The 16,196-nt window shown below is 40.1% G+C and overlaps 1 protein-coding gene across 8 annotated transcripts in view; it reads left to right on the forward strand.

Moving 5' to 3' along the window:
* The window catches only part of GPATCH2L (G-patch domain containing 2 like), a 62,626-nt gene that overhangs the window by 22,234 nt on the left and 24,196 nt on the right, over positions 1-16,196 (forward strand). For 5 of the 8 annotated variants that reach the window (XM_061181115.1, XM_061181116.1, XM_061181111.1 and 2 more), the window contains exons 6-8: positions 2,113-2,180; positions 3,240-3,294; positions 5,179-5,264. In XM_061181115.1, the coding sequence (XP_061037098.1) occupies positions 2,113-2,180; positions 3,240-3,294; positions 5,179-5,264 (209 nt within the window). Of the gene's footprint in view, positions 1-2,112; positions 2,181-3,143; positions 3,184-3,239; positions 3,295-4,744; positions 4,826-5,178; positions 5,265-16,196 lie in introns of those variants that run through there. The other 3 variants (XM_061181113.1, XM_061181114.1, XM_061181118.1) reach the window with 2 other exon arrangements.

Consider the following 16,196-nt stretch of genomic DNA (forward strand, 5'->3'; position numbering starts at 1 on the left):
CTACTTCTTTTTTATCTTTTTCAATTTAAATTTAATTAATTATTTCATTTATTTTTTACTCTGGCTTTGAGATTGAAAATAGGTTAAGACTGGGGTTCATACCCAGTCAGAGAGGATTGTGGTGGACAAAGAATAAGGACAGGAGAGGCATTTTAGAGCATTAACGTGTTTGTTCACTCAGTAAGCATCTAGAGTGCCTATGTGTGGCAGGCTCTATGCCCAGCCAGGTATGCAGTGGTCAGAGCCACAGTCTGCCTGCCCTCAGGGAGCTACTGTTTCATAGATTAATCAGGGAACTGTTTTCTGCAGAAGAAATGAGGCTGTTTATTTTCAGATGAATTCATATTCTTTTTATCTTTAAATTCAATTTCAAATCTCTGATTAGAAAGACATTTGCTTATTGGAAGAATGATACCTCTTCTTTTGGATTACTGATTTTATAGGCGATAAAATGCTGCATTTGCTATTCTGAGAGCTTATTCTTATCAGGACAGCTAGCAGGGTAGGAATGCATGAGGGAGGCAGGAGGTTGGGAGTGGGGAGCAGAGCGCTGGTTTGACTTTTTCTCTTTATTGGCTAGGCTTGACAGATGATGTTCTCCCTACCACCTACCTTACTTTGTTTCAGCGCCTATAAAATAAGAGCCTTCCACTTCCATGGAAGTAAATCATTTCATCCTGGAGGCTCCCTTTAGCTTGCATGGAAGGAAAGTAGGGCCTATTGGATGTGTCTTTAATGATTTCAAATGAATAGGATAATATTTACTTGTTTAATTCATCTTCATCACCTTAAAGGGATATTTGTCATTTCTACCAGAGGTCACTGTTCTGCCCGCCTTCTTCTCCCTCCCCCATCTCTCTTCTCTTTTTCTAAATTGTAATCATAAATAATGAGTTTCATTCACAGCTCCCTGCCAGCGAGCTGCTAATTACGCAAAGTACTGCTTGTAATTTACACAGTAATAAACTGTAAATTTAAACATTACGGCACTTTAAGTTAATAATTTTTCTGCTGTAACAAATAGCTCATTTTTCACCCATCTTTTCCCTTGGCCCCATTACCATGGCTGTGTCTGTGACCAGGAGGCATAGGTGTAAGGAGTGAAGAATATGAAGAATACAGTATGTGAAGCCTTTTCATTTAGCTCCAATCCCACCTGAAATCTGACCTCAAATTAATTTTTCTATAGCCAGTTCTGCTAAAATGTGTACCCTAATATTTAGGCTAATCCACACACATAGATGAATGCAGATAATAATGTTTGCTCAGAAACAAATGTGTTTGAGTACCAGGCTTGACATTTTTGACGTTCATGTCTATGACTTACGCTCTCTCATCTTAACACTTCCTCATATGTGCGTAACTCTTGCTCATGTACTGTTGGTACGCATCCCAACGTTCTGTGATAGATGTTCACTGTAAGTGTACTCACGTTAAATGAAGGGTGAGTGCCTTCTGCCATTTTCCAGTTTTTTGGATATGATTAGTTTCTGAATTGCTTGTGGTGTTACGGATATGATTTCATATTACAATCTTGAGAACCGGAAGTTTAAGAAGCAATTTATACAGACTTCTATTTTTACTTTAGGACATGTTTAACAGGCAAAATACAGGGTGACGATTTTTGTAAGTTACAAAAGTCCTTTGACGTGTATACATTTAGTTAGTAGATACTTAGGTGTTACCAGTGAGGACTCAGTAAATGTCCGATTATGAAGGCTCTTGAGGCTAAAATCATAGACTCTAGGGATCTTGGTGTGCTGGCCTGTTAAAAATTGGCTGCTGTTGGATTTTTTTTAAAGTGTTTCTATTTTGATACACTTTAGTAACTCTAGGAGGTATTACTCACTATATTAAAATACTGTATATAGTAAAAAAAAATGTTTGCAATGACTTTTTTTTGATCACTAGAGAAAAATAAGTTAAGAATAACATGCAATACTTTAACAGTAGAGTCCCACAAAAAGACGCTGTTGGATTTTAAGATTGACATCTGACTTGTGCTTTCGGGTTGCTGGTATAATTATGGGAAAGCATGAGCTTGATGACGGATCATACTTACATATTTGTTTCTGTGGTTAGATGACACTGTTATCTTCTTTGCCTTTTCAGGAGTCCAGCATGAGTAATTTGGGAACTGAGAGGATAGGCCACCTCATTAGTGACCCTCGGCAGAAAGAGTAAGTACTTATGTATTTACTGGCTGTCTTAGCCTTTTCCTTGAAGGAGGCAGCAGGGGAACGTTTTATGAAGGAACCTAAAAATTCGGTTGTAGAGCTGAAAAAGAAGGTTTTAAAGATGGGTACTTTATAACAGTTAACATATGTTTTTGTTTTTGTTTTTTTTAAATTTTTATTTATTTATTTATTCACTTATGGCTGTGTTGGGTTAAAATGGCTAACACCGTAAACTCACGAGAGTGATTTTTTTTTCTTTCTATACTAGTTTTTATTTCTTTGCTATTTATGTCTATAGGTGCTCCATTATAAAAGTAGCCTCCAATAAGGATATTATATTTTAAATTCATTTTTCTGCCTCTTAAAAATTTTTTTGTTCAAAATGGGTGATTGCCTCTGTATTCTCCTATATGGTCTTCCCATTTTTAGACCTCTAGACAGAGAGATATCTTTTTGTTCCAACTACTGTGATAAGTGCCACTGGAAAGCCTATGTGTAGCTATAGGAAAATCATTCCACCCTTTCTTGTGACAGCCTTGTCCCATAACATGATTGGCTCTTTGGTGTCTCTACTACATGTCATGGTCAGTATCCAGTTATACTCCTATACCCATCCAGCCTGGTTGAAGTTTTAATCTGTAAAATAGGCAAGATGTGGTTTATGGCCTTGTTGAATTGGGGATCCTGTTCTCATTGCACAGCTGAGAGTGCATTGGTGTCACACCACCATCTTGAGTTTTTTTAAGAGTGTCTAGTCTTCTGCATTCCATTAAAAGGCTTTTTACTTTGAAGAGTTATTTTCTGCAAAAAAGTTCATACACATTTAACATCTCTCTCCTTTTCTCCTCCAACTCCATTTTTTCTCATTTGTCTTCATTCACCCAACATCTTTTTATCTTCTCTCTAATAATGTTCCTACCACTTCTTTTATTGTTTTCTTTCCTCTTATTCTCTCCCTCTCTTTAGTTTCTGGTTACCATCAGCTGGGAAAAGAGAACGAAATCAGGTGAGATTGCTTTTCTTTGTCATCTTTATTTTATCATTTGATTTCCTTTTCTTTAGAAAGAATAAAGCGTTGGCTTCTGATTTTCCTCACATTTCTGCTTGTGCACATGAGGTAAGGTTCTTGTTCCTTATGTTATTCTGATTTTCTTGGAGGACTGTTTTCCAAGAATATCTAGTATTCACTGTGACCTTCAGTTTATTACTTATAACACATATTTCATAGGAATGCAGTTGTCATTCTGGTTTTGAACTTGGCAGTAAGAAATCAGAATGCATCAGCATCCTGTGCTGAGAAGTACAATGTTGAATCCTAAACATATGAAGCAGAGGAAGGTAGAGCTACTTTGGGTAAAGTGGGGTTGAGGCCTAGAGCCTCTTACTCTTTTACCCTAGCTACCCCTGAGGGGGCCCTTGGCATATCTAATCCTTTATAGGGGTCATAATTTTAAAATTACTGACAGTGACTCTCAATATGTTCCTTTAACGTTTGAGGCTTTTGAGTTTTGCTGGGAGAGAGGTTGCTTTACCTTGATGATTAGTTGTAAAATAGATGAAGGCTGATAGGTAAAAATTCTCAGGCTTTCTATCGCTCCATCGTTTTTTTGTTTTGTTTTGTTTTGTTTTGACTGCTTATTAGCTTGTTAAGTTGATAAACATTTTAGACTTGGAACTTTCATCTTGAAGTTACTGTTTCAAAATGAAACATTTAGTGGTACACCTAACTGGTGTGTATTTATTATATGATTTTAGATGGCTTGTGGATACAGAATTTTTACTTTTAAGTTCCGATAATTTACTTTAGAAACATGTAATCATTCTATCAAACTTGTTATTTCATAGAAATATAGTAAGGACAAGGGTGAGTAAAAATAATTGATACAAAGAAAAATATTAAATAGTAGAGCGGGTGGTGGGCAGATAAAGAGAAAGCCATTAAGGTGGGATGTGAGAGATTGCAGTTTGGGGAATGCTAAGCAAGGGTATTAATTGTGTTTGCATCAGAGGATCTAAAGGCAAAGAGACCTGTGATGATCACCTAGTCCAGATCTGTTATTTACAAATGAGATGTGTTATTTACAAATGAGGTTTAAGCTATTTGCCCAAAGTCATACAACATTGGGACTGGAACCTCTATGACAGAACAGTTGCTTAGTTTGTATACTTTTTAAGTCCTTTTGAAATTACCATTCAGTGTTCTTCTAGTATTGATATATATTTACTTCTCAAATTTTGGGGAAGGAGTACTTATTGTGGAAAAAATCCAAAGAAAGGTAGCCAACATAAAGTGAGGTACTTTTATTATAGTGTCCTAGTTGATCCTTACAGCCCCCTTTTGAGGTGAATAGGTGTTTTACAGATGAGAAATTGAAATTACTTGTTAAACCGAAAGTAATATTTTATGTAGCCCTCACAATAATCCCATAAAATAGGTAAGACAGATAGTGATACATCTATTTTACAGATGAGGATAGTGAAGGTCAAAGAGATTTTGTGGTTTTTAATATATGGCAACTCAGTTGTAGGCTGGAACTAAACGTTGGGTATTCTAATTCTTAATCTAGTTCTGTTTCCACTACACTGCTGCTGGTATGTGCTAACCAGTTATTCACTGGAAACATCTGCCAGGATAAGGAAATGAAAAGGTAATTTCATGCTAGTATTCTTGGGAACAAGGGCTGATAATCAATAGGCATAAGTTCCCTTTATGTCACTTAGAAAGTACTATCTTTTGCCATTTAAGTAATTATTGTGTATCAGAAGTTTTTGAAAAATTGTTGCTTACCAAGGAATAGTCTGTTTTTTGAGGCGTGCTAGATCAGTTATGCTACATTCATGGGTACACTGTTGAACATGCACAACTTTATTGAGTGGTGTCTGTGTTACGGCAAGAGAGTTGAACAGTCAAAGGGCAAAAGTAAGCAAGTAGCAGGTAGCCATTTAGGATCAGGTCTGTTTCATATAAGCCATACTGAAGTAATCTCATTTATTCCTGCAGTTTAATCCTCTTTCTCCCCTTTACTCCCTGGATGTTCTTGCTGATGCTTCTCACCGAAGATGTTCACCAGCACACTGCTCTGCCAGGTAATTGTCTTCGAGTGACTTTTTTTCTAGATGATACTATTTCCTTTTTATAACACTTTGCAAATTAAAGTATGTTAGTGTATACTATCCAATTTGATCTTTTCAACAACCTTTTGAGGTCAGTAGTTATTTTATAGGTGCAGAAAGTGAGGCAGAGTGTTGAAGTTCTTTCCTGGGGTCACATGGCTAGGATGTGATTTAAATCTCAACTTTGACCTAAGTTCTGGCTCCTATTCTGTATTTCTTCTGCTAGAAGCCCCATCCTCAAAGAACGTTATTAATGGTCCTTGCCATGACCTGCAAAACCCTGCATGATCTGACTCCTGCCTTCATGTCCAGCCTCCTTTCATAGACTTCGTCCTCCTCACTGGGGAAGAGATCCAGCTGCACCAGGGACCTCCATTTTGTTCTTCAAAAATTGCAACCCTTTCCTGCCGCTGAACCTTCACACGTGTTCCCTTTGCCTGGACTGCCGTCTTAGAGCTCTTCCCATGATTGGCTCCTTCTCTTCTCAGCTCAGGCCACCTCCTCAGGGAGGACCTGTCAGGCCGCCCTGTCTAAAGGGGCCACCGGTGCCACTCGCCATTCATTATCTCTTTCCTTTAGAGCTTTAGTCACAGTCTGAAATGACTTTGTTTATTGTTTTTTTTTTTCTTCCTACTTTCCCCTCGGTTTCTCATTAGAATATAAGCTTCTAGGTGCTGGGACCTTGTCTTGTTCCCTGATATGTCCCCAGTACCTAACACAGTGTCTGGCACTTACTGGGCATTCAGTATATATTTGTCAGAAAGAGTCCTGCACCTGCATAGCAGAATGAAACCAGTGCCTCTGAATATAAATTCTAAGTTGGGTTACATGCAAGGTAAATATGGTTTCAGTGATGGCATGCCCTAGCAGGTTTTTGTGCACAAGGAGCAACTAATAGGCTGAACCATAGAATTTTATTACTTCTAGTGGCACGAAGAATTTTTTTCCAAGGTTCTGATGATTTTTTTTTTCTGTTTTTCTTCCTAACACATTCTTAAGTGGATACGTTCGTAGATTTGGGGTGCAGGCTGCACAAAGAAATTATTCTTTCATGGATACAGTTAGAACTTTTGCTGTGGGCTGTAATAATAAACTCTGCATTATAACCTACTGCCTAGCCTTCTACTGGGAAAGTAGTATTTCAATAGGGAAAGTCATTTGAAAAGAGAGACTATCACACATGGTGTTAACTAAGAACTTGGAAGATTAGGGGATATTAATAAACTACTGTAAGGCCTTTTCTTTAGTTGTATGCTCTTTGGTCATCATTCATTCATCATTTGCTGACTCCTTACTGTGTGCCAGGCACTTTGTTTAGGTACTACCCCTAAGGAGCTTATATCCTCATGGGAAGGTCAGGTGTGGAAATGGAGAACTACAATTTGTAGTGACAAGTGCCTAAAGGTGTGCAGCAGAGTGATAGCAGCACACAGGAGCGGCTCCTCACTCAGGCTCAGGGAGCTTTTCTTAGAGGTGGTGGTGCTCAGGCTGACTTGGAAGACGAGGTTTCAATCCATACGAAAGCAGTCCTCCGGCTGTTTGTCTTTTTTTTTTAACATCTTTACTGGAGTATAATTGCTTTACAATGTTGTGTTAGTTTCTGCTGTATAACACAGTGAATCAGCTATACGTATACATATATCTCCATATCCCCTCCCTCTTGCGCCTCCCTCCGACCCTCCCTATCCCACCCCTCTAGGTGGTCACAAAGCACCGAGCTGATCTCCCTGTGCTATGCGGCTGCTTCCCACTAGCTATCTGTTTTACATTTGGTAGTGTATATATGTCCATGCCACTCTCTCACTTCATCCCGGCTTACCCTTCCCCCTCCCCATGTCCTCAAGTCCATTCTCTACGTCTGCATCTTTATTCCTGTCCTGCCCCTAGGTTCATCAGAACCATTTTTTTTTTTTAGATTCCATATATATGTGTTAGCATACGGTATTTGTTTTTCTCCTTCTGACTTACTTCACTCTGTCTGACAGACTCTAGGTCCATCCACCTCACTACAGATAACTCAGTTTCATTTCTTTTTATGGCTGAGTAATATTTCATTGTATATATGTGCCACATCTTCTTTATCCATTCATCTGTCAATGGACACTTAGATTGCTTCCATGTCCTGGCTATTGTAAATAGTGCTGCAGTGAACATTGTGTTAGAAGCCTCTTTTTGTTTTTGTTCTTGTTTTGTTTGCTTTTTTTATAAATTTTTAAAATTTATTTATTTTTATTTTTGGCTGCGTTGGGTCTTCGTTGCTGTATGCAGGCTTTCTCTAGTTGGGGCTAGCGGGGGCTACTTTTCATTGTGGTGCGTGGGCTTCTAATTGCTGTGGCTTCTCTTGCTGCGGAGCACGGGCTCTAGGCACGTGGGCTCAGTAGTTGTGGCTCGTGGGCTTAGTTGCTCCACGGCACGCGGGATCTTCCGGGACCAAGGCTCGAACCTGTGTGCTCTGCATTGGCAGGTGGATTTTTAACCACTGCACCACCAGGGAAGCCCCATCTTTTTGAATTACGGTTTTCTCAGGGTATATGCCCAGTAGTGGGATTGCTGGGTCATATGGTAGTTCTATTTTTAGTTTTTTAAGGAACCTCCATACTGTTCTCCATAGTGGCTGTATCAATTTACATTCCCACCAACACAGCTGTTTGTCTTAATACCAAATAAAATAATGGCTGTGTGTGCTCTTTGGGAGGACTGTATGAGTAACACCATGTTATGTCAGATGCTGGAAGTGTATTATTTGCCCTTCTCCCTTTACCTTTGCTGCCTAGAGCTGTGCTGTGCTGAGATTGGTATCCTTGCTTTTATCAGGTTTCCTGTTGCCTTTAAGGCCTTATCCTGGTTGGAGTGGGTGTGAGCTTCTTGTTTCTTTGTGTATGTCATTATCCACATCATTATCTTCGTTCTTTTACCAGCAGTGCTGGTGGCTGGACTTGGAAACATAAGGAAGCCTAGGCTGTGTTTCTGGTGCACTCAGCTCTAGGGAAATATTGCTTATTGCTTCAGACCATTGCTGAAAGCAAGATGAGAGAATGTGGACAATTATAGCTCATCCTTGTCCTGCCTGACATCATTCCTGGGCCAGTGGATACAAAGTAGGTTGCAAACATGAAGGTTCTTTGGGGTAGAGGGAAGAAATTTAAAAAATTTTTAAATGTATCTTAAATAAATACAGTTACTTATTATCTTATCCTTAAAATTTTTTTTTTTGCTTTAAGTTGTACATACATTAGTCTAGCAGCACATATTTTTGTTTTATGTGTGTGTATTACATATATAAGGAGGGTTTGTTCACATTTTTTCCTGGTGAGGGTGCACAATCAATAGTTTGGCAACCCCTGATCTGTGGGAAATGGTCAGCACAAGTGACCTCTGCAGGTTTTAGGAAATGTGGATGATGGTCTCACTTAGCCCTCAGGGCTCCCTGTTTTCCTTAATAGCAGGGTCCCTGCCCACTAAGTAGTCAGTAGAGAAGGAGCAATCTAGCTCCAGTGTGGCTGACTGATGAGATCGGATTCACAAGTGGATGGTGGGCTTTGTAAAGAGTGGACCGTTTAACAAAGCCTGGCACCTAGGAAGGAATGTTAAAGAGTGCTGGTGGTAGGGAAGAGGCAGGTGAATGACCGTATGAAAAACTGTTTCGAATGGAAATTTTATCTTTTTCTTGTTCCATTTTATTTGTAGTAGGAAAAGATTTCTATCAAAGCATCTGGGCAGCATTGGGAATTTCATACCCATTATTAGAACGATTTGTGTGTGTGTGTGTGTGTGTGTGTGTGTGTGTGTGGTGACTATGTTATCATTAGTGGTATAATTTTATTTTGCGAAGAGAGAAGTGTTTCCTGTTTTATCACAGCTTTCCCCGAGGAGGGCTGGTGTATTAATTTGCTGTATTGCCTCCTGGCTGTTCCCAGGCTGTTTTTCCTCTTCATCATGGAATTTTTAATGGCCCTACTGCCTCTTGGGAAGCATGTGAGGAAGAGTTCCTTGGGGAATGCTTCCCTTTTTTCACATGCCTATAATTACTCTCCTGTAAGAGCACAAAGAGTTTGATAATCATGCCTGAACTGTGAAGATTTCCTGCTTTCGGGTTACTGAGCTGAGGCTGCTTCCTGCCTGGACATGGCCAGTTCCACTCCCACAAACCCTCAGCTGCAGGAGAGGGAGTGCTCCTCAAGCACCTCCTTCCTCACTGCTGGAGCCTTAACACAGCTCTGGTTCTCTGAGTGAGGCCTGGGGACCGCTGGGGGGCGATGAGTGACCTCAAGGTACTCTCTTGTTTAGAATTTCATTGCTATAAACAAAGAAATAACAGGACCGTGATTTTAAGACAACGTTTGATTGATGTGTCATTTTAATACAGCCCACATGGCAAGTGCAATGAGAGCGAGTCTTTGTGGTCTTTGTACCACCTAATCGATTTGTGGGCTAAGAGGTTTTCAGAAGTGCCACTCTAGAAATATGTAAGTTTGGTGGTTTTCATCCCTAGCTGTACTTTTGAGTCACCTGAGAAGCTTTAAAAAATATAGCCATGCTGGGCCACCACGTCCCAAGATGCTGATTTAATCAGCCTGGAATGAGGCCCAGGCATTAGCAGTATTTTGAAGCTCCCAGGTATCTCTAATATGCAGCCAGGGTTGGGAACTATCGCCCTAAATGCATATGGTTTTATGACTGGTGCTTTGTAATTTGCTTAGCAGGAAATCCCATTTCATAATTGGTATGAGCTCTGTGCTTTGCTGTTGTGAGCACAGTTCTGTATGGGAGGTAGAACCCTGGGCTTCACTTAGCTTTGGAGAACTGCTGCAGGTGAGGAAGAGAGTGCTAGGGTCTAGCACAGTGCCCAGCACATAGTGATTAACAAATGGGCAGAGTTGGTGGGTGGGTTGTGGATAGTGAGCAGGGTACCTAGATGAAATTCGTAAACCAGCTGTTTTGGTTTGGTTGTTTTGGTTGCTGGTATTGGGCTGTTGCTATTAATGTAGTAAGACTTGGTTCCGGTATTAAGAATTGCTGCTGCTCCAACAGCAGATGGTGTGATTGGTGTTCTGGTAGAGGCGGTGGTATTGCTGTCAAGGACACAGTCATGGAATGGTAATAAGGAACTGGTGCTGTAGGCAGCTTTTCCCAAAATGAGAGATTTATTGTTTGTGAAGGATAGCTTTTTTTTTTTTTTTAACCATTATTGTCTTAGAAAACCATAACTGGAACTTATCAATTGCTACATCTCTTTGTGTGATGCACAAGTCACCGGTTGTAGTTTTTGAGTGTCTTGCGGCAGTTTTGAGTTTTCTCCAACTTTCCTGACCTTTCCTCTATTTTGGGTGGTGACTTGGTAATGTATCACCATTTCCATTTATTCCTTCTTAATCTCATATTAGTGTGAGGCAGACTCAGGTAAGAATCTTGGCTTTACCTGGGCGAAAGACTTAACCTCTCCATACCTCAATTTCCTCACCTTGAAAATGAAAATATCAATATTTTGGGGGCTAGTGGGGCTCAAAATGAAATAATATATTTGAATATTTAGCATACTCGTAGCTAAAATTATTATTTTTGTTATATAGTTACCACCCTGCCCTGTTCTTAGGATAATTTCAGTTTTACAAACCTTGAGTTGGCTTCCAGAGTCGTTTGCTAATGAGAAGTAGTCCAGCTTCTTGAGGTGCTTAAAATGACCTCGAGTGGACTATAAGAGGAGGCATTTGGACAGTGCTTGGGTGAAAAAGAGAGAGACCTTCCTGCCCGTTAGAGAGTTGAAATGTGATAGGCTGCACTCATTGTAATTCATTTTATCTGTTCACAAACGTTATGATCTGCATATCAGAGTTGTGTGCCCAGCTGGCTGTGCCACTTGACAAGGAGTTTCAAAGAGCAAAAAGAAGACTCAATTCATACTATTTATTTTGACCTTTGGAGCCATAGTAAACAGCCTCAGGTTTTACCTCAGGGCTTGGGGGAAAGAACCTTTTATTAGTCCTCTATCTGTTGGGATGCTGTGATGCACAGCAGCTCTTGCTCACCTCTTTAGTGCCTTGGTTTTGGTCATGTGTTAGGAAATGTTTCTGCTCTAATGTTGTCCATAAGGCTGCCCAATCCTACTGGAATTCCCATTATATAGTACACAGTTCTGGAATCTTTTGTCCTCTGTTGGACAGTCTTGTTTATAGCAGCTCTCAGCCAGCTGGCATCTTACTGCCGGAGTGGAATGATGAAAGCATTTTCTCTCTCTCTGTTTTGCTATTGTAATATACCCATCCTTCTAACTGATGTGAAACTATTCTGCTCCTGTGGGTGGCATGAAACAGCTTCATGATATGCTAACCTTGGCCCAGCCAAGGGAAGTAGATTATGGAGAATTTTCAGGTGCTAGTGAGCAGTTTGTCATAGACTGCTGAGGGTTAGTTAGGTTTGAGTGAAAACACTAGTGGGATTGCTAAGATCTCTTCCTGTTAGATAAAGCTCCTTTGTGTCCTCTAATTGTGAGGTCGTTTTCTCTCTCTGGCTGCTTCTAGTGTCATAGGCCTGGATCCTCTCATATGTGCAAGTTTGTGAAAATACATTTCCCCTACTGGGTGTTTAATAAATGTCAGTTAACCCTGAAGGTAAAAATCACATGTGAGGAAGGGGTTTCTACATCCTTAGATTTAATCCTCTTTTTCCACAATTTACCCTCACACTTTCCTTGTTCCTTGATTACAGCTCAGTGTCTTGTATCTGTTAGTTCTTTATGCTTCGGCCTCCCTCACTATGTTGTGAGTTCCTGGTGGATGGGCCCTTGGCTCAGTCATCTTGTATATAACCTCTCTACATCCAGCATAATGTAGGCCTCCATAAATTTTTGTTAAAAATAATTGAGGTGAATAGATTAGTAATTAAGGAGAATAATTGGAATATATGATTTATATGACCTATGGTCCTTAGAAATATCAATAATTTTTTCCTGATGTTACTTATTTGTGTGTGCTTAAGGAAAAGTACAGCAAATAAATACCTTTTCCCAGTAAATTTTATTTTTATTTCATACCAAAAACCGAACTTTTCAATGAGTTTTTAAAATAAGTGATTTTTGAAGGTGAACCATTCCTTAAATTAGCTTGCCATCGGCAGATAAAGATTGTTTTCTTTCCTTAGGAGTGACTCTAAACATCTTTGTTCTAAATCTAAAGCAGTCATTTCAGTTATTTTTTTTGCCAACATTGGTGCTATTAAACATGCATGTATTTCTCAAAGTAAGTTTTTGTTTTTGTTTTTGTTTTTCCCTAAAAGTACATTCCTGCCCCAGGGACATAGTGATCTGCCTAGTTTCCTAAGTAACACTGCAGTTTTAACAACTCACCTGATCTTTTCAGTTACCTGCAGTAAAAAATGAAATAGATTTGTTTTGTTTGTGTGTGGATATACAGAATACTCTTTCAATTAATTGTTAATCTTCAGCATTCACCTTCACATTTATGAAGTGAATTTAGTGTTTTTTCCTGAAGTAAGAATTTTTGAAGAGTGTATTTATTATTTTTAATGTTCATTCCACTTCCACCTCCCTGAGTTCTTTTCGGCAAATGCTGCTGAATGTGATGCTTTTAGGGGAAGTACTGACCTGGCATTCATGCTGTGAAAGAAGTAGTGCCCAAAGAATACTGAGGCCCAGATCAGATGAAACAGAAAAAGAGTGAGCTTTGCTGTCTGTCTTTTCTCTGGGTTAATTGCTTGCATACTGGGGAACAATACTTTTATCTACATTTATATTCATTTAGTCATTCTGTTATTCTTTAAGTTAAATATTTAGATTTGTTTTATGGACTAGCTTGGCTTTGGGAATTTGGTCTATTTTTTTTTAGCTCAGTAATTTTCACAGTAGGTAGAAGCTTATGAGAATTACCTGAGGAAGAATTTCAAAATAAACATTACAGATTCTTCTCCCATCCCAGCATGGTGGGAGATGTGTATTTTGTGAAAGTTCCTTACATGATTCTGCTAACCATATGCCACTTCAATTGAGAAGGAAGTTTTAACTTGGTAGAGATTTTAGCTTAACTAATACTTAGCCTTTTTTGCCCCTGCATAATTGAAAGGTCCTCTCCCTCCTCACACAGTACATGGTTCAACACAAAAGCAACTGTGTACTGCTCTTAAAAAGAGTTTTTAAAAATCTAGTTAAATCTTCTACCGTTCAACCTATAAGCATGGGGGTTTGTGTGTTGGTGAGAAGGGGAAGCTCACACTCTTCTCCTGTCCTTTGTGATGCCTCGCCTGTGTGTTGTCCCTTTCCAGTTTCTGTCTTTTGAGACAGTGACACAGAGTAAAAGAACACAATTTTCTTTTTGTTCTTCAGAATACAAAAAAGTAGTTTAATAACGAAAATAATGTAGTTTATAATAACCAAAATATGGAAGGTCTACAAAAAAGTAACATGATACAAAAATAAAACAACACAAATTAAAGAAATAACACATTAAACAGAAAGGGAGCCAAGTGGTTAAATACTCCTAAGTGAAAATGGGGGTGGGGATAGTTCAATCTGTTTTTCCTTCCCTTCCTTAATGCTTTATGTCTACAATTTATAGATATGGAATTTTGGGGGATAAGCAGAAAATTGGAACTGCCTCTTGAATAGGAAGCTGAGCTGCAGCAGTTGCCTGCCGCCACGCACAGGTCCCCAAAGAACACAAGGGGCCCTTCCAGCCCACACAGAGTGCTCTCCACTCCGGTGCAGGCCTCTCCTAACGTTCTGAATGTGCTGCACAGCACGGCAGATTCATCTCCTGTCTCCTTTAATCCTCCTGCTCCGAGCACCCAGCTTCCTCTTGGCTTTCCCCTGGCTCGTTCTGAGTTCTCGTCCTTCTTTGTCCTCTAAGGCAGCGGTCCCCAACCTTTTTGGCACTGGTTTCATGGAAGACAGTGTTTCCATGGACAGGGGTGGGGGGATGGGGGATGGTTCAGGCAGTAATGTGAGCGATGGGGAGCGGCGGATGAAGCTTCACTCGCTTGCCCGCGGCTCACCTCCTGCTGTGCGGCCCGTTTCCTAACAGGCCTCGGACAGGTAGCTGTCCGTGGCCCAGGGGTTGGGGACCCCTGCTCTAAGGTTTTTCCCAAGTAGGGAAAATTAGATTTCCCCAAGCTGTAAACTCTGCCATTACTAGGGTTCACTTGGACCTGTCCTGCTGTAACAGTTTGGCTGTGTCTCATCCTCCCTCCCCACATCTTTACTAGGAAGGGACACAAAGAAGATACCCCTTCTGTACTCAGCCCTAAGTTGTGAAGTTATTCTACTTGTTTTGAAATAGCTCTCCAACCTGGAAATGATCTTAAGAGAAATGTTTTAAGAGGGAAGGAGCACTAAGCTGAATTTTAGGAATGAGCATGACTTCTCTTTATCTCTGCCTCAGTTTCTCTCTTATGCAGATTCTGTAACTAGGAAAGCTGTGCAGCTGGAAATGGGACTAGGCTACAAGCCCATTAGGGAAGAGACTGTCTGTTTTGTTCACCACCGTATTCCCCCAGTGCTCAGTAAAAACTCAGTGAACAATGAAAGAAGCAAAAAAAAACCCTCCTGAGTAGAAAGGAAGTAGTCCACACAGAAATATATACTTTTACAACAAAATAAGGTTATTGACTTAATAAACTGTGTTACCTGGTTTCAGAAAGCCTTCAGTTCTTTCCTAAGTTATAACCAGAGGAATTTACAAAATTTGAAGGTGTAACAATTAGGAGTGGGAATGGGGTGGTAGAAGTAGATCATTTACTGCAGAGAAGTTACAGGCTGAAGGCTTAGCAGTTGCGGGGGGGGGGGTCATTTAATGTAGGGACGATTAACCCTGGAGCCCTTAACATCACCGAGCAGGGACGAGTGGGGATCCAAGAAGCAAGGCCTAGAGGGGCTGGTAGTGCAAGGGCCACCTAAACCTTTCAGTCCACAGCAGCCTTCTAAGGACGTTGCAGAATATAGTGCAGTGAATAACTATGTGCAGAATAGTAGGTAAATACTTATTTTCACTTTACTAAAATAAATAAGCATTTAAAAAACTACCATATTTCCATTTAAAGTGGTTAAAAATGTAAACATTTTGGTGCATAAATGGCTTCATCTTTTTACTCCATAATGTGTCATTCCTGGAAAATGTGAGATAAATGTTACTGACTAGGTCCATAAAGGAGTGATAATATGTGCCTTCAACCATCTTACTGACATACTTCAAACATGCAGAGCTATGAAACGATGGATGGTGTGTAAATAAAAGGCAGTATTTATTTCATTTAGCTCAAGTTGATACTTTGAGAATTACTATCTTAAAACCCTTTTGAGTGCTTTTCTTATGCTTGTTATTTTGCATCTGTCAAAACTTAGCATTTTATAAACATTGATTGACCTTGAAGAGCAATATTTTTTTTAATATAAATTTATTTATTTTTGGCTGCATTAGGTCTTCATTGCTGCGCGGGCTTTTCTCTGATTGCGGCGAGTGGGGGCTACTCTTAATTGCGGTGCGCGGGCTTCTCATTGGTGGTGGCCTGTCTTGTGGAGCACGGGCTCTAGGCGCGCAGCCTTCAGTAGCTGTGCGGCACGTGGGCTTAGTTGCTCCGCGGCACGTGGGATCTTCCTGGACCAGGGCTTGAAGTGGTGTCCCCTGCATTGGCAGGCGGATTCCTAACCACTGCGCCACCAGGGAAGCCCTCCATATGCTTTTAAACTGTGGAAGTTGCCAGATTGGAGACCTCTGAATAGGAAAATTTGCCCATTCAACAGTAGTCTTGTTGCCTTGCTAACTAGGTTCTCTTAGATTTGACTCAGGTTTCAGTTTTAAGACTATTAAGCCATGAGACTTGATTCCCCACCTAGGACTACGAATTAGGAGTTCATCTGATATAATTTTATTAGAGTCCTTTTTATATGTTTTGTACTCT

The sequence above is a fragment of the Eubalaena glacialis genome, chromosome 2 (assembly GCF_028564815.1).
Source record: "Eubalaena glacialis isolate mEubGla1 chromosome 2, mEubGla1.1.hap2.+ XY, whole genome shotgun sequence".
NCBI lineage: Eukaryota > Metazoa > Chordata > Mammalia > Artiodactyla > Balaenidae > Eubalaena > Eubalaena glacialis.